Source organism: Hydra vulgaris, chromosome 02, assembly GCF_038396675.1.
Source record: "Hydra vulgaris chromosome 02, alternate assembly HydraT2T_AEP".
Classification (NCBI taxonomy): Eukaryota; Metazoa; Cnidaria; class Hydrozoa; order Anthoathecata; family Hydridae; genus Hydra; species Hydra vulgaris.
In genome coordinates, this window is record NC_088921.1 from 61,084,407 (window position 1) to 61,110,000 (window position 25,594).

The 25,594-nt window shown below is 28.9% G+C and overlaps 1 protein-coding gene across 1 annotated transcript; it reads right to left on the minus strand.

Moving 5' to 3' along the window:
- Nucleotides 1-7,995: 7,995 nt before the first annotated feature.
- Nucleotides 7,996-12,991, minus strand: LOC136076209 (zinc finger MYM-type protein 1-like). The gene is made up of 6 exons (XM_065789683.1): nucleotides 12,852-12,991; nucleotides 11,705-11,801; nucleotides 10,013-10,094; nucleotides 9,499-9,867; nucleotides 9,223-9,366; nucleotides 7,996-9,107 (listed from the first exon to the last, which is right to left on the minus strand). Exons 1-6 carry the CDS (start codon nucleotides 12,989-12,991, stop codon nucleotides 7,996-7,998), a joined length of 1,944 nt encoding a protein of 647 aa, XP_065645755.1.
- Between the last annotated feature and the right edge of the window lie 12,603 nt (nucleotides 12,992-25,594).

The window sequence follows — 25,594 nt, forward strand, 5'->3', positions numbered from 1 at the left end:
AATCGTTTTATAAATCTTTTATTAATCGTTCAGAATTAATTTACAATAACTGGCATTTTAAAAAGTAGACAAAACATGCCAGCCAAAGTATACGTTTTTTTCCGTTTTTTTTTTATGTCATTTTACGTTGTATTCATTTTCATTTTTAATATATTCGAATACATTTTGAACATTTCTATTATTTAACGCAGTACTAACTATTGCTGCCTCTGCTTTTTGACAAGGAGTTTTTTAAATGGAGCTTTTTCACACATGGCCTTACATTTTGTCCTTTTACAAACTTAACCTCGCGTTAAGGTTTTCTTAAATCTTTATTAATCCCTAAATATCTGCCTAATCATTTTTAAGATTTAAACCTGTTTATTATACTAGATGATAATTTGATGTAATCATATGATCTGTCAGTAAATTATTAATAAGTAAATTTTATGTTATTTTTTAGTCTTGTTTTAGAGTACTGTAAAGAAGAAAATAATAAAATATTAATAGAATAAAAAAAAAAAGAAAGAAGATAGGAGGTAATGAATGATTTCAATCTTTGTCTGTTAATCCTCGGAGTCGGAAATTCGTCATTTATGTCGCAAACATCTACCATTATGAATGGGAGACACTTTACTTTTTTTCTGAAGCGTGAACACTTACATCAATAACAAAACACTTAAAAATGCTCAAGAGTTGATTTGTTTTTGACGATATGGTACTATTATGTAAAATGTGCTATTTTTGTGTTTTTTTATGTCTTTTTTTTGTAGATATAAAAGCATTCCCAAAAGTCCTCACGATCTTATAACAGTGCACCGTGGAAGTACATTTAACTATGAAGTTTACGCCTCCTCTCTTACCAATGTCGCTTATTGGGCAACGAACCTCGGACCTCTGGGTTCTGAGCCATAATTTTAACCACTGCGCTACGGCCACCATAAATATTAAGTTGCCTTAATGTATTAAACTATCTAGACAGTTAAATAACTAAACAGAGGCGTCTGTTTAATTTTGTGGAACTAGGTGTGGAATGCAAGAAACAAACTTGAAATTCGAAATCATACTTAAAATCTGAAATTTGGCTTGAGCAAATGCAAAGAGCAAACTTGAACTCAAGTTATACTTAAAAAACTTTTATTAACAAATTTTCTTTGTTCATAAAAAGATTTTATGGCCCACATCATTGAAACATCAAAGATGTTTCAATGATGTGTGCCATGAAAATAGCTTATTAACAAAGGGTAGCAAAGACATTTTTTAAAAATATATCTTTATTATTTTTAAACTTAATTTAATAAATAACCTACAATTCTTTTTAGAAAACTTGTTTTACCTTTTTTTTTAAATCTATAAATAACTTTGTGTGAAAGAAAAGCTAAACCATTTATACATGTTTTTTCTTCTACTTCAACTTCTTCTAGTATTTTGCTTTACGACGTCTTCTTATCCTTTTCTAATAAACTTTTAAACATATAAGTGAAGAAAAGGATTTGTACTATTTCTATGAAGTTAAAGGTACGGTAGAAGTAACTTAATATAAATTTCATTGTTTTCAAATCAAGGAAAATTTTTTGCTTGTAATGTTTCAGAATTATTAGATAGGAGATTAATTTTGAAATTTAACCAGTACGCTTTCGACAGGTCAACCTAATAAAACGTTTGGTTTGGCAATAGTAAACAAGCCTAATAAACCCTTAGGTAAAAAATTTCGTTAGTCTGTTATATAAAAGTCATTAACGGGTACGATACAGTTTTTCCAAATAATATAACAAGTACACTGAATTTATGCAACCATTTTTGCATAAATTCAGCTAACATTCTATAGCGGAATTTCAGTGGACCTTTATAGGCATTTTGAGCGGACTGCTGTAGTTTTGCTCATCAGTCACTTAATGGACCATTAGTGGCAGCCGCCAAAGTGGCTAGCCGATAACTAGCCATTAATAATATGCCGGAAAGTTATCGGCTCACCATTTATTGCAGCTCCCACTAATGATCCATTAAGTAACCAATTAGCAAAACTCCAATGAACCCCTAAAAAATGCGTATATAGGTCCGCTACAAAACCACTAAAACAATGTTGCTGGGTAAAAGACAGGTGCTTTATAAGACTTCAAAAATGCAAAATAACTTTTTAGCCAAACTGTTGTTTAATAATCTACGGTTAAGTGTCTGGTTTGATTTATTTTGAATAACGGGTAAAATATTTTAGGAGACATATTTTTATCAATTTTTAGCAAAAATATAAGTAGATGATAGATATATATATTTGACAGACATTCCTTATATTTGACCTATATAGGCATATAGATCCACTAAAATTTCTCTACACTCTAAAAATACTAACGCCAATATAACGGATGATTTTGAAAAAAGTAAACACTATCCGTTACATTGGCGTTATATTGGCGTTATTTTTTTTTGTGTGCGTCATAATTTCGTTATGCTTGATCAATTCCCTACAAATGGTAAAGTCTACCGTTATATTCATCCGTTATATTTATCCATTTTATCTATCTCTTATTTTATGCCTTATATTTTTTCGTTCTTAGGCTCTTCTTGATCCAAACGCTCGAAAAGAACCTCTGAAGTGATAACTATATTAATAAATAAATATAATAACAAAATTTAATAAACATAAGATTTATATACTTAAAATAAGAAAAGCTATAAAAGTTACTTATAAAAATCGTAGCGAAATAGTTGTGGCAAGTTCCGATTTGTTTGCATTTGTTCAACAAAGTAGGTATTTGTGTTGGTATATCAATAACCCATATGTAAATATATTATAAATTATAGATACAATTATTGTATGTATTACTATAATTTGTAATAGACATACATATGGCTTATATAAATGTATGTACATATGGGTTATATATATATATATATATATATATATATATATATATATATATATATATATATATATATATATATATATATATATATATATATATATGTATATATATATATGTATATATATATATGTATATATATATATATATATATATATATATATATATATATATATATATATATATATATATATATATATATATATATATATATATGGGTTATATATATATATATTTATATATATATATATATACATATATATATATATATATATATATAATTATATTTTTTAGTTTGTCTGACATTCATTGAAATTATTGGTTTGAAATGGCTTGGATGTCCAGTTAATGAAACAAATTTTAATGCATTATTAAATGAACAATCACAGGAGTTTGTGGTCGACATCCAACAAACAGATACTTTTAACAACCAATCTCCATCTCAATCTTCAGGTTCTCATTCTGATCTTCAATCATCATGCTCCACGTCATTCAGCTTTCTTAATGAATTACAAAACAACGATATTTTTTCTGAAGATATTAATAGTCGCAAGCAAAGACGCCTTAATGATTTTTTTCTTGTTCCTTTTCCAATAACTCCATCAGTTCAAATCAATTTTGCAACCCCAATTGATGTCACCAAAAATCAAGCTCAACCATGTTCAACAGCAAATTTATCTTCAAATACCAATCAGTTGACAGACACTTTAAATTCAAAACGAAAGGTATTTTCATATAAATGTAATTGCTGTACTTTTACGACTTTTAGGTATTGTTTAATGAAGAATCACTTACATATTCATGGAAACAAAGCTTCTATTATTTGTGATATATGTTTTTCAAATTTTAAGACACTCTATGGATTTCAAATGCATACCGAGAAATGTTTAGCACTTGTAGAAAATAGTCTTGATGTTGAAATAATTGAAGAAGTCGAACAATATCAAGTAACTGACGATTACTTAGGAGCATTAGCTTTGCATCTTCAAGGTAAGCACAGGTGTGCTCAAAACATTTTAGATTTACTTTTTTTGCATCTAAAGGAAATGCTGTCAGTGCCAGATATTAATGTTTCTAAACTAAAATCTTGCTGTGAAATTTTATCATCTCAAAATTGTCGTGAGAAGTATTTTGTGAGAGTATTCAAAATGCCTTTAGTTAAATCTGTTGGACTGAAGAAGCAAGGTTGTATTGTACCATTTTTAGACACATTGTCTTTTTTACTTCAATCTCCTGAGATTGCTAAATTTATTGATCATAAAATTAGTATAGCAATTTACTGTGATGATCTCGGTATCACAAATCCAATTGGTAAAGCTTGATCTAAACACAAACTTTGGGCAATGTATTTTCAAATTCTTAATATTCCTGCAAAATACCGTGGCAGAACATCAACCATATTTCCTTTAGCATTTACAGGTAGCAAGATGTTGAAAGACAGTTTCTTCCTTTTTGAGCTGTTAAGTGATTTTTTTGATGTGATGTCAAAACTTATGACAGGGATAGAGTTAATAACAGGTGAGTTATGTTATTTTTCTGGCGATTCATTAGCTGCAAATGCCATTGGTGGATTTAAAGAAGGCTTTAGCAGGAAGACTGTTAGGTGCTGCAGAGTGTGTAATTCAACTAGAGGGGAGATGTATGCAAATACTAGACACGAGCAATGTTCTATACGTGATTTGAAAAAACATTTAATAGATTAAAAGAGTTAGATTAGAATTAAGTGGTCAAAATATTATGGGATATCCTCTTCAAGTGTGTTTTCATCAATTCCATTATTTGATGTAACCAAACAAATTTTATTTGACCCTTTGCACGATCTTTTAGAAGGTGTTGTTCCTCTTCAGTTAGAACTGTTTCTTGCATATGCAGTTGAAAGTAATTTTATAACAGTATTATCACTAAATACATGGCTACAATCATTTATCTATCCAGTTGGGATTGAAAAAACCTGGTCTAATTTTAAAAACATGTAAAGTTAAAGGAAGTTTTGGAAGTGGTCAAAATACTGACTCTCACAAGAGTTTTACCTTTTTTTTTATTGAAAAATATTTTACCTCATAATGAACATCTTAAATGCTTGCTAAAGGTGATGCAAATAGTTCAGCTATGTATGTCTGCAATGATATCAGAAAAATATCTTACTGATTTAAAAGAAATCATTGCTGTGCATCATGATCTATTTTTGGGTTTATATCCTCTTAGATTTATAGCTTCGTTTCCTAAAACACTATCCAGTTCAGGCATCTACATTAGGACCTTTAAGAGAGCACATGTGCATGGCTTTTGAGCGAAAACATCAAGTGGTTATAAATTATCGACATTTTAACTTTAAGAACATTCCATATACAGCATGTAAGGCAATGATTGCAAACACCACTGCATAAAATTTTAATTCAATAAGTGTGATTAAAACTGATATCTATTGTGAGGAGGATGAGTTAAAATATATGTCAGGAGCAATACAAAGTGCAAAAATTTATGGCATTTTATATAAAATTGGATCAGTTATAACTGTTTTTGAAAATGACCAGCTTATTTTCCATCAAATCACTAAAATAATATCAAAATCTGGAAAGAGACACTTTGAAACGATCAAGTTAAACACTGTACATTTTAACGTTTATTCCACCTGCAGATTGATTGCATTTTCTTCAAGGAATATTGTAGTTCCTGAGAATCTACAGTTTCCATGGTGCACGATTACACTATCAGTTGGTGATGTCATCCTTGTATTTCCACTTGCTATTCCAAATTTATCTTTTACTAGTGTTTCAAATCAGCAAATGCAATAAAATTTGTTGAATTTATTATCTTTAAGACTGTTCAAGATCATATTTTAAACCAATCTTTATTAAAGTTTTTAAAAAGAGTTTATATATACACTAAAAGCTAAATAATAATAAATATTAGGAAATACTAAAACTCTAATTTATTTATTTTGTAGTTATTAGATAATAATGGCTATAAAGCAATATAAAATCTTTTAATAGATTTAGATTTTAATAGATTTTGATAGATTTAGTTTTTAAACCACTTATAGAAGTTTAAATGGTTGAATAAAAGTTTATATGTTTTATAGTGTTATAGACTAGATGACTTTATTATGATGGATAGTTAGATATTCTTTATATATAAAAATAATACAACTAAAATTAGTTGTGCTAAATCTACTAACATGTTGAATAAGATACTAGTATGAATCTAGGATTATGAAACATTTTATTGAGGAACTCTCTGGTTTTCAACTTTTTAATAAACTTAACTTAAAGTTTTACAGTAAAAAGTTGTATTATTGAATGGTATAAACAATTTTTTTTCACTTATATGTGATATTGCTGTAAAAAATGACTATTTTACTATTTTCTAATGTTGTTATTTTACTTTTTAATGTTGAGATTGAAAAGTTCATGCTTATAAGGTTTTAAAATTAGGATATTTTTAGATGTTTAAAGTCAAACTTCCTCAATCGGATGTGGATCTTCTGTTAACTTATTTTTCTAAGCCAATTATAGAATTGCTCAATGGAGCTAATAATGTTTATGTTATGAAAGAACTAAAGAATGCTCTTACTTAATTTTCAGCATTAAAGGTGACTGGCAATGACCCATTTGGTAACAGAGAGTTCTTCTCGCGACTCAAGACTACTTTAAGAAACTTCTATCCTGAGTTCAAGGATGAATGGGTATGTTTTTTACAAGTAATTTTCCACATACTTTTTTCTTGTTGTAACTCTTTCATTTTATAAAAAAAGTATTAATAATAATAAAATTTTTTGTTATTAATAATAATAACAAAAAAAACTGATCAACCGAAATTGCTTACTGCTTAAAATAGATTAATGTGTATGTAAATTGCTTAACTCTTAAGACAAAGCCTGAAATTGCTTTTTCACATTGTTTTCTGTCATTCACATTCACCAACTTAACTTGCATTTATTAGTAAACTTGTGTCTGACTTGTTGGTTTATAAAATAATGCACACATCCAATGTAACAACATTATGTAGTCTTCATAGATTGTTTAGGAATTTTTCATCGATTTTGATTGGTTAATTTGTGAGGTTTCCACTGTGTTGGTAGTTTTTTTTGTTAAGCTTGTTTTGAACAAAACAATTGATTATGGAAGTACAATGATTAGATTTGATGAAAAAAGGATAACTGTTTAATAATTGTATTTGGTTTAAAAAAATTTGAGCACGGTACTACCAGGGACTATATAAACTATATAAAACGTTTATTTATTTAGGTGGGACCTCAAAGTGTTTAAGCCCCCGGTTAGTTGATTTCGCCATACTTTAAAGTATTTTAATTTCCGTGTTTAATTTTATTTAACTATATATATATATATACATATATATATAAATTATGTTAGTGTACCCTACAAACAGAGTGCTATACATATATATATATATATATATATATATATATATATATATATATATATATATATATATATATATATATATATATATATATATATATATGTATATATATGTATAGTTAAATAAAATTAAACACGGAAATTAAAATACTTTAAAGTATGGCGAAATCAACTAACCGGGGGCTTAAACACTTTGAGCTCCCACCTAAATAAATAAAAGTTTTATATAGTTTATATAGTTACATATATTTACATATTACATATAGTTAAATATTACCAGTGGCGGATTAGGACTTTTCGGGGCCCAGGGCTATTTAAAAGTAGGAGGCCCCGTTCCACTAACAACGACAAAAATGAGTAAAACAAAGACTTTCTTGAAAACGCTATCACTGGTATTTATTTATATACAAATTTTATATTTATTTTATTGAATTAAGCTGAGTGATTTTTTTCTGTTTTTCTTCCCCGCAAACTCTGCAACCACATCGCTGAAATCCAAAGTTTCTAATAATTTTGACTCAATAGTTAATCTTGCTATATTACTTAAGCGACTATGGACCATTGTTGATTGGATCATGTTCTTAAATCTTTTAAGAGTAGAGAATGATCTTTTAGCCTCGCAATTTGTAATGGGAATAATTAGAAACATGCGATATGCTATATAAACATTTGGAAATATATCAATAATATCGGTTTCAACAATCCAATTTAAAACATGCAGAGGAATCAATGTGTCTCAGATTTATCTTTTTTATGCGAAAAAAACCCGGAGGCTACAACTTTAATAATGTTACAAATTGTTCTATTTCAAATATGAAACTATCTTCTAAATCATTTGAGTACACTTCTACAATTTTTTTCGCGCTAACTTGCAATTCTATGGTACTAATAGTTAACAGCTTCGATAGAAATCCAAATAACTTATTTACGTGGTTACTTTTTATAGTTAATTGTGTCACAAGTTTGTCAATAATGACAAAAAATATATTCACTCCAAACTTGTTGCATACGCTTAAAGGATCAACTTGGTTTTCTCCGTTGCTCAATTTTTTAATTACCTTTCTTTTGTTCTTATCCGAATAGCCTTTTTCAATAAACGAGCCAAGTTTTTTTGATTCATTCTCAAATCTCGTAAAGTCGTTTCGTAAGTTTTTTACAAAGTCAATTAGTGAAAGTAACATACTGCTTGCTGTATGCAAATCTAGTTCAACTTTTTGAAGAAATTTGCTAACTGCATTACACCTCTTAAGTATGTGATGCCAAAGTACAGCCATGAATGCAAACTCTAGCTTAGTGATCTTATTTAATAAACACAAAGCTTCATGACGAGTATCAGATTTTTCTTCTGTACCCTCAGCTTTATGACATAGCGCTGCATGAATACCATCAAAACTTTCTACTAAACTTTTTGAAGCATCTGACCTACATGACCATCGTGTATCTGATAGGCGCTTAAGTGTAGCATGATTTCTTTTCAATAAATCCCATCTATGTGTTGAAGCTACAAAAAATGAATACAAACTCTGGAGAACGCCAAAATAGTTGATAGAATTGATGCACTCATTGACACTGCACTGCCCTACTAAATTTAAAGAATGTCCAGCGCAGGGGATATAAAAAGCTAATTCACTCCGCTCTTTTAAACGCGCTTGTAATCCAGAATATTTACCAGACATATTGCTTGCATTATCGTACGCCTGTCCCCGACAATTGGTTATATCAATATTATATCTTTCCAGTAGATCTAAAATGTCAATAATCAAAGATTTACCTTCGTGGTTTTTAATTTGTAGAAAACAAAAAAATCGTTCATACACGTGGCCATTTAGATAACAACGAAATATCACAGAAAGTTGATCCAAGTGAGAAATATCAGGAGTCGAATCTACAATAATTCCCCAGTATTTTGCTTTTTTTATTTCGGTAATAATGTGCGTTAAAACCTTTTGAGACGTAATATCAATCAGCTCTTCACAAGTAGTTTTAGACAAATAATTTACCTTTGCCTTTATTTGCAAAAGTGTCAATGTGTTGCTTTAAAACTGGATCAAATTGAGTCAATAGTTCTAACATGCCTAAGTAATTTCCGTTATTTGACAATCCTATAACTTCATTATGGCCTCGAAATGCTAAACCTCTTCCGGCTAAAAAACGAATAACCGCTACTATTCTATTTAAGATTGCAGACCAATAATTAAATTCCCTTTTAATCTGGCTTACCATATATTCATCGACATGAGTAATTTGTTTTATGAATTCTATCTACTTAATTATACATTGAAAATGTTCCTTGCTGTTTTCGTGGCCGAAAATAGTTTGTTTAGCTTTTTTCCAATTGTAAAAGCCACTTTTGACAAATACGTTGTCGTAATCGGTTGAAAAAAACTTGCAAACATAACAAAATACACATCCAGTGGATTCAGAAGACATAAACCATTTTCGGTCACACTTTTCGCCATTATTCGTTACTTTTTCAAAATATTTAACCGAATAATATCTGTACTGGTTTTTGAACATCCGCTTCGAAGATTCGAAATTAGAGTCTTTATTTTGAAAAAAAGCATACCCCTTGTTTAAATACTTCATACGTTCATTTTTCTTTAATGGTAATGGCCATAAAGCAGGGTCTTCGCGTAGAATGGTATCTAGGAAAAAAAATCATCATAAATAAGCCTAATAAAAAAATAATAAGTGACAATTTATAGAATAAAAATATTAACTGCCTAAAAAGTAAATTGTTTGTTTAGCAGATATTAGAGGTGTCATTAAAGATAGTAAAAATTGGAGTACCTGAGTCAAGCTCATTATTATGAATTGTAGATTTAACACTTTCAACTTCTTGAATTTCATTTGAAGGACCTTGGCAGGCTACCTAATTTTCCGTGTTTTTGTTTTCATCTTTTCTTTCATTGTTTTTATTACTATCTACAGTTTGTGGAAATTGCATATTAGTTTAGTTTGATGAAAAAATTTGTCATTTTCGGAAGTTTAGCTACCATTTCCTCTCTCTCTTTCTTCAATCTTCTTTTAGAAGCTCCACTTTCATATTTTCTCAGCATTTTAATTATAACTGTATAACCTGAAAAGTGTTAAACTGTTCTTTTTTTCTTTTTCACGAATTTAGCGCTTCAGCTAGTGAACGGAAACTTTCGGCTTCGGCCGAAATTTCGGACGAAGTTTTGGCCGAAACCGAAGTTTCTGCTTCAACAATTTTTTTACTTTTCCTGTTTCGGCCGAAATTTCGGTTCAAACCGCAACCGAAATGAACCGAAGCTTTTATAAGATTTTTTTTAAGTTTTAATTTAGAGTGGGATCATGACGGTTTCCTAATTGTAATTGTTTGTTAGTAAATTAATTTTTAATTATAACAATTGTTGAAATTTTAATTGAAATCACGTTACATAATAGTTTTAAGTTACTATTCTCAAATCATTCTTAAAATGATTTAACATTTAAGTAAAGCAACCCAAACCAATAGTTTCATCAAAAGTTTCTCAGTGCTAAATTTTACAATGGAAAATAATCGATAAAAAACTGGTTTATGGAATCATTTTACCGTGACAGCTAGTGATTTCAAATACGGAACTTGCAATATCTGCAATTTGAAAATATCTCGTGGATCGCACAATCCAAAACTTTAATCACTAAGCGGACTTTCATCACATCACATTTCATCACATTAAGAAGTCGTTTACTCTAAACAATCTCCTAACTGAAAAAGCAATATTCAATAATCAAGACATTCTTTCAAATGAAAGAAACAGACTTTTGCCAGAAAACATGAAAAAAAAGTATTCCGCAAAGAAAATACTTCAATTATTACCTTTAATTATTGAAATGTCTTGACATATTATAGTTTTTATCAAAGTATGTTTCATGGTGATTGCTTAAATATATGTAAAATAGTTTTTTTTGCTTTAATTCGGTGATCATAAAAGGCTTAGGGATTTTAAACATTCTTTCTCAAATTTCGGCTGAAATTTCGGTTTCGGTTTCGGCTATGGCTTCACTGAACCGAAATTTCGGTACTTTCGGTTTCGGCTCAAATTTCGGTTTCGGTCGATCACTAGCTTCAGCTATTAAATGCATTTACACAAGAATTCTTTTGTGCGGAAGTACAAAAGAATTGTAGAATTGCAATCGTTAATGCATTTTCAATAACAATATAATTATTCAAGTCATTATTAATTTTCCGAAGGAAATTGTTTTTGTAGCAATTTGTACAAATGTTACATTCAATTATTGCTATAATGCCCCTATATTTGTGGGGCCCGGGGCTATAGCCACCCTAGCCCCCCCTTGATCCGCCACTCCATATTACATATATTTACTGCTTATAATTTTGATTTGATAAATCTTATTTGTTAACGGTAATAACCGAAAGGTTTTATTGTGCATTAAATAGATGCAGAGAGGTTAAGGCTATTGCTTTCGACATTTCTAAATCATTTGATAAAGTTTGGCATGATGGTTTCTCCATACGTTCTCTTCTAACGGTGTGTTAGGCATTGTCGAGGTCAAGCAAATTCGATCAAATACAAATTCAAATACAAAAATATTAAATCGACATTTCCAAATACTAATAAAAATACAAATATTTGTATTTGTGGTTTAGAAAAAATTAGTGGCGTTCCATGGGTTTATGTCGCCCGGGGCAGAATCGGATTTGCACTGCAAATTAATTTTTATTAATTTTAGTTATAAAAAACTTCTCTTATAACTAGCCATACTTACTGCAGTTGTTAGAAAAACTTGTTGCAGTATAACGATATAAAGAGCTTAGTTTTCAAGAGTATAACTTAGAATGAACCACAAGAGTTTAAGCAGACCACCGTCGATCCAAATTTTTGTATTGTCTTTTGATGCAGCAACAGAACTAGAACTTTTGAGTCTTTTCTTTTTAGCGAAGAATTTCTTTTTCTATAATATCATTGTGGTCATAACTCGTAAAACTAAAATTCGTATTTAACTTTCAAAAGTATTGTTAAAGTAAGAATGGAATATAGAACATAAAGTTGTTAAAATCATGAAACAATTTTTTGGATCACTCTGTCAAGAGACAAAAAGATTTCCCTTATCAGCTCATTTACATGTGACAATGCAGCATTATGTGATTTTATCTTCCCCTTCGGTCTCTTTTTTATACATTCATGAATCATAGTTATGCTCAGATTATCCCAAGTTCTTTACTATTCAAAAAGGACAGCTTTATTATCTAATTGATCTCTCTTATCTGTTGAAAATAACTTTAAAACTTCTAGCTTAATACCACATTGTTGTATGTTCAATCCTTTTGTTTGAAGGTAGATCTGTTTAACTTTTTTTTCCGAAAGGACCGACTCCCACAATCTGAGAAAGCGCATAAACGAAACTGAATAAAATGCAACCAACTGCATTTAACTTGATAAATTAATTACTCCACAGCATTTAAGATTTTAAGCAATTTTTTTTTTCATGAGGCTAATTGTATTGAATCTCTCTTTGCACTCTTTGTTTCCATTATGTTTTTTGACTCTCTGACCAGTGACGGAAGTCACAACATTCCAGAGATGAGTTAAGAGAAAAACTTGAATAACTGCTTCATAGTTCTAAAAAATTTAACAGAATACACGGCAACAGGTACACCTACTAAGTTTGTGATTGATTTGTGCATGCAACGAATTCTTCTTTGCCGTTGATTTCCTTAACACGCACCTGAACACCAGTTAGGTAACCAGATATCACAGCAACATTGTCGTATACTTGTCCTCTTCGATTTTGAATATCCATTCCGTCACTTTCTAATTATTAAAATATCATCGTTGAAATAGACTCAGCATTTTTTCCTTTTGTATCAACAAAATCAACAAAAGATTCGACAACATGCACTTGGTTTCCATTAATCCACACCTATCGTAAAACTTTGCTGATATGAATCTCATGAGAAGTATTAAGGATGCTGTCAAATATCAATACTTAGTTTCTAATACCTGTTGGATGGCTTTTCTTTTAACTTTTTTCATCAAAAATTTCAATAAACTTGTTTTGAATGGAAGGTGACTAGTAAGATAAAGAATTTTTTCTCCGTTTGATTCACGCAGGACGGGGTCATATTTTGCCAAAAAATGAACTATTTTTTAAAAATTTTGTCTATTTCTAGTAGTTTCGTCTTGATCTTCATTGCAAAATCTTTTCGATGATCTCTTAGAGACAAATTTTCTCAGAAATGTGACTTTAGTTATTGTAATAGATAAATTACTGTTATTGATTGCTTTGTTGTTGTCAACCATATACAAATTAAATGTTGCAATAAAATATATTTTGGGTTTTGTAGTATATTCTCAGTAACTTACAAAACTTGAAATATATTTATGTATTTATTTTAATATAATAACATTATTTATCAAATATTTAAATGTTTTTATTTGTTATGATTATTGTAAATAATACAACTTTTTAAAAGTTAATATGAAAATGTAAAAGTCTTTTAGATTGTTATATTAATCGCAAAAGATAATTATTATTTCAAAAGGTTTTAGATGGACCCTCCCCTAGCCCCCACGTCAAAAGTAAAAAAAGAACAACTTAGGTACCTATTCTGCAATAATAAGTAAGGAGCCGTCCATGAAGTACGTACGTTCATAAGGGAAGGGGGTCTTTGTATAGCAAGTAGGTAAAGACTGGAGAAACCAAAGATTTAAGTTTTAAATTTTTTAGTTATCCTAAAATTGTTTTGTAATGATAAAAATAATAATTTTATTTAGATAAATAAAAATTTATATGGTTCTTTGTTAGATGCCAAGACTTGTGAAAACTTCCTATTAATCTAACTATCTACATGTTGCTCTTGAAATCTTTTGTTAACATCCATTTAGCATATTGTTTTTGTATACGAAATATAAACATTTTTTTTAATGATCTTTATTAAAAATGAAGAAGTAAACAAGCATGGGCTCAAAATGATGAAGATGACAATAAGTCACTGTAATCTTTAATATGAGCCCCTTGTTTTTTTTTGAAAAAATATGATAATTATTAAAAAGCACTTATAAACATAAATATACTGCGCTGATAAGCATTTCGAATAAAGACAAAAGTATCTAATTTAGTTGTAAGGCACTAAGCTATTTTTATGTTATGCAGATGGCTAGGACAAATAACGGCATAATAAAATCAATTTTTTATTAACAAAATGTATTTACAACATTTAAATAAAGTCATATATTCTCAAACAAAAACTGAAGTCGTCGGTTATCAATACCAAACATACCTATTTTATCCATAAACTCTTTTTTGTTGCAGTTTATTTTGTCTCTGTGTACGCTAAATTTGTACAAATCAGATCAGGTCATTTGACATTGTTGACCTAAACCATGTTTTTACGCGACGCAATGTGTTAAACAATCGTCCTACGGTAGAGGAACCTGTTGTACCTTTGACTGCTTTTTGCTTTAAGGCATTTTTTGCATAGTCTATTGAGTAAACTTAGCCCTTTCAAACTATATAAGATTCTCTCATATTTTGCTAAAAAATTATACTTAGGAATTTTTTTTCATTCAACCAAGAAGTATCTTTTTCCCGCGTTTTAAAAAGAAGTCAATTGGTCAAAGATACAACACGTGCATTGTACCTTTGACTGATGCGCGTTGTTCCTTTGACCAAAATGTTATTATTAAAAAATCATGCAATGTTAAAACCTCTCTATTATTTTAGCTTTTTATATATTATATAGCAACTTTTGGCCAAACATATATCAATAAAAAAATAAATCTAACTATTTTGTAACCAATCCTAATTGTCTAATAAAAATTAGAAAAATTAATCTTGCAAAAACAATCTTGCAAAGACTTGCGTATCAAAGTTACAATACTCAGTATTACTAATAGTATTAATAATTTTTAAAAATAAAATCAGTTATTTAAACTATTTGGAAAAAGCCACATTTTTTTTTTAGTTTTTGTTGGTCAAAGGTACAACATCCTAGTCTGGTCAAACGTACACGAGATGGGTTTCTTTAACAATTATCGTTTTAATTCCCATTTACGGTCAGACATAATCATCCAAACTTTTACATAACAAAAAAATGATGATGAGTAATGTTTATAATGTCGTAGATAAATCAAACAACAATTTATCACATTTTTAAAATCAGAATAAGATTAACACAAATATTTACTTTTTAATGAGCCAAAACATATAATTACTTGTGGATCAATACAACCTATCCCAAGTATGATGCTTTACTCGTAAAGTTTAAAAAACTAGTATGGCATGACTGACACCCATAAAACTGTTTAAAAGTAGTTTTTGAACTTTAAAAGTAGTTTAAAAGTAGTTTTTGAACTTGCAGTTGGACTTCTGGAAGATCAACTTGAACAACTTGTAGAGTCTGGTAGAGAGCTTGTAGAGAACTGGTTCAAGTAAGGCTTAGTAGTGCAAAATAAAATGGAGACAAAATATTATTGTTCTGAACTTTAATAAACAATAAAGCTGATGTGCCACTTGTCGATTACATTCATTTGCATGCTATGAAAATTCGTTCAGTTGAAAAAAGATATCTTTAAATTTACTACAAAAAATTCTAATACATTTACACTTACTAGTCTACCTTGTATCACACAGATGAAGATTAGGAGAGAGGCTTACAGAGAAAAGAATTATTTGGAAGAGAAGATCTTCGTTTTTGGCTTTCACAAAAAAAATGAAAAAAATTGTTTTATAGTTCCAATAGTAATTTGAATCACTGCCAAATCATTTAGATCATAAGCTATAAGATCGAGTCTATCGGAGGCACAGTGAACAAAAACGGCTTTGGGGTGAGTCCTTTGAATTTTCACCTAAAACCCTTTTTCTTTTCCGGCAAAATCATTTGTTCCGCAAAATAAGATTGTAGAAAAAAAGGATTCAACTTCTTTCTGTTTTCTTCAACAACTCTTTTTACTAAATTATCTATCTGACAACGAATATCTTTATTTGGATTTCTTATTGTATATGCAAAGTGTTCGGCATCTTGTTGAGCACAATAATGCCAAGCTGAACTGATATGGTTTTTAGCACATTTATTAAAATGTTATACTTAGTAATGATTAGTACTATATTAATAAAACGATTACTAATGATGGCACCTTGAATTTCTTTTTGAATTAATTGTGAAAACAAAATACAAAGTGCGCAAAAAAATCTTTTAATTTAGGGGAATATTCTTTTTTCTTTTTTTTTTTCTTTAATAATTCACCTCCCCAAAGCCGAGAAGGCCACTACAGATGAGGAGGCTGCTTGTGGTTATCACCCTCTCTCAACTCTATAACCCCGAAACACAAACCTTGACAAACAAGGCCGCTGCGCGCAGAAACAAGTTGAGCGCGGTACTACCAGGGACGTGGTGGGAATCGAACTCGGAACCTCTCGCTTACAAAGCGAGCGCTCTACCACTACACCACTACCGCATATATGATATGAAGTATACTAAGATACTAAGCCTGACTGAAGAATTTCTCAAATAATGTTTTTCAATTCCAGAAATACTGCTTTTAAAATTGTAAGACGGATGAGGCTGCTATAGATCAATTAGCAAACGATATTTATAGTCAGTAATTATATAACAATGTAATAATTTTTCTAGTGATTGTTATTCGAATTTGTTTTTTTATTGATAGTTTAGTTAAAGAAAAGTATAAAAAAACTAAAGCGTTTTAATAAACCTTTCAGTTACTTATTTGTACGGTTTTAGTCTTTTTGTAATTATTTTTCATTCTTTTAGTAATTTTATTAAAGCTGCATCATTTTGGTTAAAACTCTATCAAAAATCTTGACAATATTTTTACCTTGACTGCAATAAAACAGTTGTGAAGTTGTGGAAAATATATATATATATATATATATATATATATATATATATATATATATATATATATATATATATATATATATATATACATTATATAATTTTATTTTTTACCTAATTCGAACTGACTTATTACTATAATTTGTCGAAACCGATTAAATAAGTAACTAAGTTTTTTCCGAAAACGTAACAAAATCAAAACAACTAAAGGTAATTTTTTACCGAAACCGTGCCACACTTTTGCAACCGTACGGTAGTAACAACTTTTATAGCACGCCGATTGGGAACAAACACAAAAACATTTTTTCTAAACTTATAAAAATTAGAGGAAAATCAAAAGGGGTAAGGGCCCTATTATCCCTTTTGCGGGCGCTCATACCGACAGAGGTTAACTTATTTTAAGGGGAGTTTTATTATAGTATTTATTTTGAAATAGATTAACTTCCCGGTTAAGTTTTATACCAGACCAAAAAGAAGACAAGTTATCTTATCACTGAGCCCCGTTACATTAGTATTTTTAGGCGTTTATAAAATTTACATACGTATTATATATAATGCGTATAAAGCATTATATAATGGTCTTCATACTTGGAAGTCTAAACTAATGGTTTTAAGTTTAGGTTATCCGTAATGTTAAGCTCATTCTCGACAACCCCAAAAATGTAAAACTTTCCAAACTAAGTATTTTATGCAAATTTTAAGTACGAAGACATCGCTTAGTTATAATTAGATTTTATCATCCAAGGAAGTTAAAAACGTTTATTAAACGTTCATAAAACATCATAAAAGAACAAATAAGTTTATTCCATAAAAACGTTAAAAACATTTAGACTGTCTAAACTGAAGAAATATATTATTTTTAGTATAGAGACTTTAGATAAACTATTTTTTGCAAATTTAGTTCATCATTTAAAATGTGACAAGAAATATTTTTATGCTTTATGCTGTATTCTATTGATATTATTATATTTTTATATCCAGCTTTATATATATAAACATATACATATATATATATATATATATATATATATATATATATATATATATATATATATATATATATATATATATATATATATATATATATATATATATTAGTAGAAAATCACTTTACAAAAATTTTTTCCAATTGACACTGTGTTTCATCAACAAAGATTCATCAGAAATGCATTTCTGATGAATCTTTGTTGATGAAACACAGTGTCAAATGGAAAAAAATTTTGTTAAGTGATTTTCTACTAATATATAATTGCTCTGTTCTTTTAAGAACATTGAGCACTCTATTGTGTAGAATACTTTTTAAAGTTGTTTAAATATATATATATATATATATATATATATATATATATATATATATATATATATATATATATATATATAAATATTTATATATATATATATATATATATATATATATATATATATATATATATATATATATATATATATATATATATATATATATATATATATATATATATATAACAACAATAATCTGAATAATCGTCTTGCAGTTTTAGATAAAGAAAATAAAACTAAAAATAACTTGAAAAATAATGCCTCGATTGTGTTGAGAGGTTAGTTTAAATGAGATTTTAAGCCATCAAGACAATTATTACCTTAACTAAGGACATTGGAAGGTGAGAAAGCATTGTTTTTGGAATCTCTCATAGGAGAAAGGAGATTGAAACTAAAAATACCATAAAAAGCAGGGCTGACGACACGGATTTCAAGGTGTATGGAAAGGGGTGGCGAGGGAGCGTAGCAATTTTTTCAATTTAAGCAAACACATATTGTTATGAAATGTGAAGTATGGCAAATTGAATTATTAACACCAAGTATTCCGAGTTATTCCTTGAACAGACAAAGCAGACTGATTAATAGGGGGCATGGAGTATGCATTTATAATCATAAAACCAATAGTTCTTTTAATTTGACTAACAGTCCTTAACATAATGACAATATTGAGTAAATATGGTTCTCGGTTTGTACAGTTTCTGAAATAATTTTTTGTGGGAGTATCATTAGTTGTAGTGAGAAAAATAAAAAATAAAATTGTAAAATAATACGTAAAAAAAATTTACGTATATGTGGTGACTTTAAATACTCAAAATATAATAAACTCAAAATATAAATCAACCAACATTTCAAATAAATAACCAGGAAACAACAAACTATTAGACTTAATGATATTAGAATCTCTGGCTTGAGTTTTTCAAATAGAACGATATTAAATATTTTTTTGGATATTTCTTGAATATTTTAATATTAGTCGTTTTTTTTCTTTTTTTTTAAAGAATACAATTTTAGCATTTGTTATAGGGGAGACCAAGGCTAGTTGGCAGCAGGAAAAGTTGACGAACTACGTTTATCTTCAGAGCGTTTCATCATAAAGTGACAAAAATTACACAGAACCTTCCTAATTGACTATTTCATCATTCACTATAATATTGTTAGGATTTGCGCATGCGCATGGGAGATATCAAGATGTATGTGTTTTTTGGACAAAAACGTAACTTTTGGAACTTTGCTTTCTTTTTACTTTACAAAGAAAATAGTGTGTCGCATGAAAAAAAAATTATTGTAAAAGTTTCAGTCACAATTGCTTTACTATTTCTAGTCAAACTTTTCTCAAAGTTGCCGTTTTTCAAGATCTAAAGACTGTTTATTGAAAAAAAAGCTTTCGGGGTAAGTTGGCAAAATTTTCTCGGGGTAAGTTGGCTCATAATATTTACTATGGAAAAAAATAAATATTTTTATAAAATTAGTTATTTTTTTTTTAATTTTTTAACTATATTGAAAAAAATTATTCGTACAAAAAAATTGAAAAAAATTGTTTTAAGGTTTTTTTTTCACAATCAAAATGTGGGCTACTGTTTTGGCTGTTATACGGACTAATATTTGGCACCAGCACATATATATATATATATATATATATATATATATATATATATATATATATATATATATATATATATATATATATATATATATATATATATATATATATATATATATATATATGTATATATATATATATATTTATATATATATATATGTATATATATATATATATATATATATATATATATATTAATATATATATATATATATATATATATATATATATATATATATATATATATATATACACGCATATATAAGGGAGGCTCAGGTTACCATGGTAAAAAAAAAGTTAAAAAGTTGGAGTTGTTAGTGTTCCACTGCATTATTAGACTCTCCCCGAAAATCTTGGGGACTATTGAAACATATTTAGGGGATGATAATAGTTAGGCTGACTTAAATATCTCAGTCAAACCATTATCATCCGTTATTGTCATACTATTTATGCTGTGTTATTATTTATGTTACTAGTAAACTATACATTGTGTTTGAACTTTTAGAATTTAAACATGGCTACTAAAACCAGGGCTAGGAGTGCTGTTAATGTATAGCTTGCTGGAATGCCAGATGACTATCTAGTAATCATACATTGGAACGCAAAAAAACTTCGTTATGCGTTTGCGTTCCGAAATAAAAACTCACACGCAAACTCAAACGCATTTGACGCAATTTATGCGTTTTCTTACGTAAACGCAATTTACGCAAATAACGGCGTTTACGCACGCATTTAATACGCATGTAAAATGCGTTTATAAACGTAACTCAAGCGCAATTTACGCGTATAAATGCGTTTGCGAACTTTTTTGTATCTTTTCAAGAAAACGCGAATTATTAAGTAGTTACTTTTTATTTTTTAATTCAAAGATATAATATAATTTTTTATTTAAACCGTTGTGTTATTATTAAAATTATTCTTATTATGAAAATTATTGTATTATATATTCATTTTATTTTTGTGCTTTTCAAGTTCAAAAAATATATTATCTTTATATTACAAGTTTACATTTTACTATCTGAGCCATCGTCGTCTAAAAAATCATTTAAACTTTCAAGAAGTTTTAAGTTTACTTTTAACAATGAGAGACTGATAATCAGATCAACATTCATGTTGCCTCGTCTCTTTTCACATACAAAATCAGAAGTACTAAAATATCTCTCTATAAAAGCTGCTGACGATGGAATATTTAGATAACAAATAGATTTTGTAACATTGGCATTTTAGATTTTTCGAACCAAAAATTATAAGAAGGATACACAGATATTGCAAGACCTTTCTCTTCGATTTGCTTAAAAAAATAATTTTTTTCTTTTTCGATTTCAAGTAAATAAAGTTATAAATTAGGCTACCGAGCTCTGGGCAATAGTTATCATCTAGCATAAATCCGCTGTGCTAATCAGTTTGCTGATCACTTGAACTCAATCGTTCTTTCGTTTATGTTAGTTCATATCCCGAAAATAAATAAAGATTCTGAAGCACTTTGATAAATATTATGTGGCGTAAAGAATATCAGGAAGGAAGGAAAAATTGTATAGGATAGAAATGCTAGCTTTTTTACTGCACCTAAACAATTTTTTGGATTTTTGGGTTGTGATACAAACTTTATTATAATAAATTAATATATAAACGTAGTTAAATTTATAAATTAGGTTATGAAGAACTATTTTTTAAACTAAATTTCAAAACTTTTTTTTGTCTTAATTAAATAGTTTAACTTAATAACTAAATACCTTTAACAATAAATTGACAATCAGGTTTAAAGAACCACAACTTAAGCTTTAAGATATTCAACAGTGATGCTACTTGATAAAACCACGGTAGTTTCGATGTTCGCAAGAAAACCACGGTAATTTCGATGTTCGCAACTCGATTTCAAGATCTTTAGTTAGCTCAGCACTATGAAGATCATATTCATTATCTTCGTTAAAGTCATAAGTGATGTTTACTTCCTCAGCTGTTTTGGCTAACTGAGTAACATTTGTAAAAGCAAGCTTCCTTGATTCAGTTAATATCACTTCAAGAAGTTCATCAGAGGTTTGAATTTCATTATTTAAGACTTCATCTTCACCTATTTTTAGCTGCTCATTATCTGCTTCTTCAATATAAAGGGCAACCTCTTGGTTCACCAATGGATCATCTTCATATGCACTATCGCCACCTTTCGTCTCTTCAACTCTTTCTTCTTTAGACTTTTCAAATAATCGCTTAAACAGTCTGACGAATGATCTCCCTTCATCATATGTAATAGTTTTTAAATAAATTCAACTTAAGTTATCAATAAATTCATTGTGTTTACAGTAATTAAAGCTATAAAATTAAAAAAAATTACCATTTATTTTTGATTTATTGAAGGTAAAGGTATTGATAATCTTTTCAACTCTCAATTTAATATTTTCTGCATTGTGACGTCCCTTCATCTGTTCCACTAGTAATGATGATTTTTTTTTTTAGATCACTGTTCGTTAATGTTACACCAACCGCAATAAAGTCCAACATTTCAGGAGATGTCCATACATTACTAAATAAAGTGACAATCAGAGCATCGACTAATTTTTCGTTAATTATGTTTGATAATTTTGCCATCGTTTTTCGTATCAAGTTTTCTCTAAAAATTTTTGCACAAGCAAGTGGATCTTTGACTATTTTACTAAAAAAGGGATTATTAAATGCATTAATCGAGCAGTTCGATGTAATAAAGAACTTGATAGCGTTCAAAGTATCAGCATCTTGCACGTTTCGCTTTTTATTTGATTTGTTTTGTGTGTCGTATGAGTCAAACCACTTACCCAAAATTTTTTTATAAACTCCATATCCTTTTATCATAAGGAAATGCCAAAAGGAACTTCCTTATGCTATAAGGAAATGCCAGTAGACATATCGCTTAAAACAAAATACTACGTGATTTAATATGCTTTTAGGTCATTTTATAACAAATTCAAAAAAAAAATTATGGATTAAATTTGTTAAAAATTATATTTAGTTTCTCATTATAATGACTCCTTTTGAAATGAGTGTATTATGTTTTTTATATTGAGTGAATATAGTCAGATTTTTATAATAATTGAAATGAACTTACTAATTAAAGGTATTAAGTTATACTTTTTTCTAAAAATTGTTTTGGTTAAAATAATAGTACCGTGTACAACTGAGTATTATTGTATTCAATTTGTGAGCGGAAAATAAGTTTTCCTTTGTTTTAAGCAATTTTTAAAGTATGCGTGTACGCTGATCAATCACATTGTGTTTTTGTGGTTGGTTGCTCGTTTTAAGCAATCCTTTTTATATATAAAATAAAAAAACATACATGGGACAATTATTCAAAGGAATTAATTGCCCATGGCTGGGAAAAGATCTACAAAACTAGCTAATTGCAAATAAACGAGTTTTATTGATTGAGAATTTTTATACTATGAATATCGTGAAATAAATTACCCACAAAACAAACATTTCTTTATCATAATCACACAAATAATAATAATACAACTATTTTTTTTTTAACTTTTAGTGAAGCAAGATGTTCCTAAAGTCAAGTCCCTTGTGCATTTGTGAGACCTAGGTAGATTAATATTGTTTAATTCCTAATATCCTATTGTTTTAAATTTTTATATATAAAGTTTTAACTTTTCTAGTAATTTACTAACAAAATCCTTTAAAAAGTTATAACTTGATTGAAACCAATTATTTGTTTGCATATGTAAATATCTAAAATGTTATTTTTAAACGCATTTATACGCGTAAATTGCGTTTGAATTACTTTCGTAACGCAATTTATATGCGTATAAATTAGCATATAAATTGCGTTTACAAACTATAAATTATATAATTATAATTATATATAATATTACGCATATAAATTGCGTTTACGATTTTATATGCGTTTACGCATATAAAATGCGTGCGTAAAAGCAGTTATATGCGTATATTGCGTTTACGTTTACGTAAGTAAACGCAATAAATTGCATCAAATGCGTTTGAGGTTGCGTGCGAGTTTTTATTTTGGAACGCGAACGCAAAACGCAGTTTTTTTTTGCGTTCCAATGAATGCTAGTAATGGGTTGATTTAGAGAAACTTTCTGATTTTTTACCAAGAACTTAGGAGTTACAGAGAGGCTAAATCAACCACTGATGCTGCACTGGTTATTTGTGTTCGTATCTCAACGGAGCGGGTTTATTCCTGTGTGCGCAAGTGTTTGATTACTATTACGACTTAAAAAAGAATCTTTTGACACGGAAAACCAATTGCAGAATGAAGGAATTGTTGTTTCTGAGTAATCTTGATGATTTGTTATGTATCTCAACTAAAGAATCACTAGCAACAATGACAAATGATGAGGATAAACAATTTCCTCATGATGCGAGATAATCCATCTAATGTAAGTATAGACGGTTTAGACAAGTCTCTTGCTAATAAAGATGCTCGTAAAAATAGTAGACTGTTGCAGGCAATTTCTTAAAAAAAAAAAGTCGAATATTATAGTGTAGAAAGCACTTGCAGCTGCTATAGTGTCAGTTGACATTGACAAGTCTAACAGCAAATCAGACAACAATTCAAATGATACCAACTTTGATGTTCCTTTAATTTCAAAAACACATAAATCAAAACCAAGAAGAGTTAAAAAAACTATCGTTAAAAAGTAGGTTGCTGCTGCTATCTACAGCGCGAAGCTTCCAGACGTGGTGCTTGTGTCGTCGGTACTGTCGACACAAGCGCTTGGCGTTGATCTGGATGATGTTACTTTATCTCGCAACGCAATTCAACGAACACAAGCCAAGAAGTATTCCGCTCTTGGTGCAGGGGTACAATCTAAATTTGAGGTAGATTACTTCTGCACAGTGATGGCAAACTACTAAACTTGTTAATGTAACTGGCAGTTACGTTAACAAGTTCAACAACTAGTGTTTGACACAGTTTTAAACTGGAATTCATCTTGGTGCATGCATTTTAATTGAGAAAGCTTTGAAACGTAACCTGATGTGGATTGCATGTCGTCACCATATATTTAAGGTCACAGGAAAAAAAAGAACTTTAATCAAAAGATAATTTACCATCATGAAAAGAAAAATATAGAGTGCCCGAGGTAAAACAGAAATTTGTTGTTTAATTTGCGAAAAAGAATATTAGGATTCGCCAACAAAACACTTGATTATGTGTCATAAATGCAAGTCCTGGTTGCGCGAGAAGTGCATAAAAGGTGAAAGCACGTCCCGGGGTTTTCTTTGTGCTATTTGTTTGTAATTTTTTTAAAAACTTTATTAATTAAAAAAGAAAAGATCAATTTTAAGAGACTGTTGTTGTAATAAGTTGCGATAAAAAGTTTAATGTTACAATTGTAAGGACTGGACTGGTGAAAGTGAGCTTCTTACAAGATTTCTTCTGTGATTTTTGCCGTTAACTATTACAATTTATTTTTTATTACACCAAACTTTTTTTAATTACTCAACGGTGTTTTCGGAATAACTCGACGTACGAAGAAAAACTCTGAACACCAAGATTTTATTTTTGCACTAAATTTTTATTTTATAATAAGATTTGTAAAAACTGCATTTTAGGGTTTGCGACTGAATAGTTAGACTAAATGAAAAGCAACAAATATCATCAATTATGAGTTATTGATGTTTTAATTCGTATTCGCGCTAGGCTGTTCGC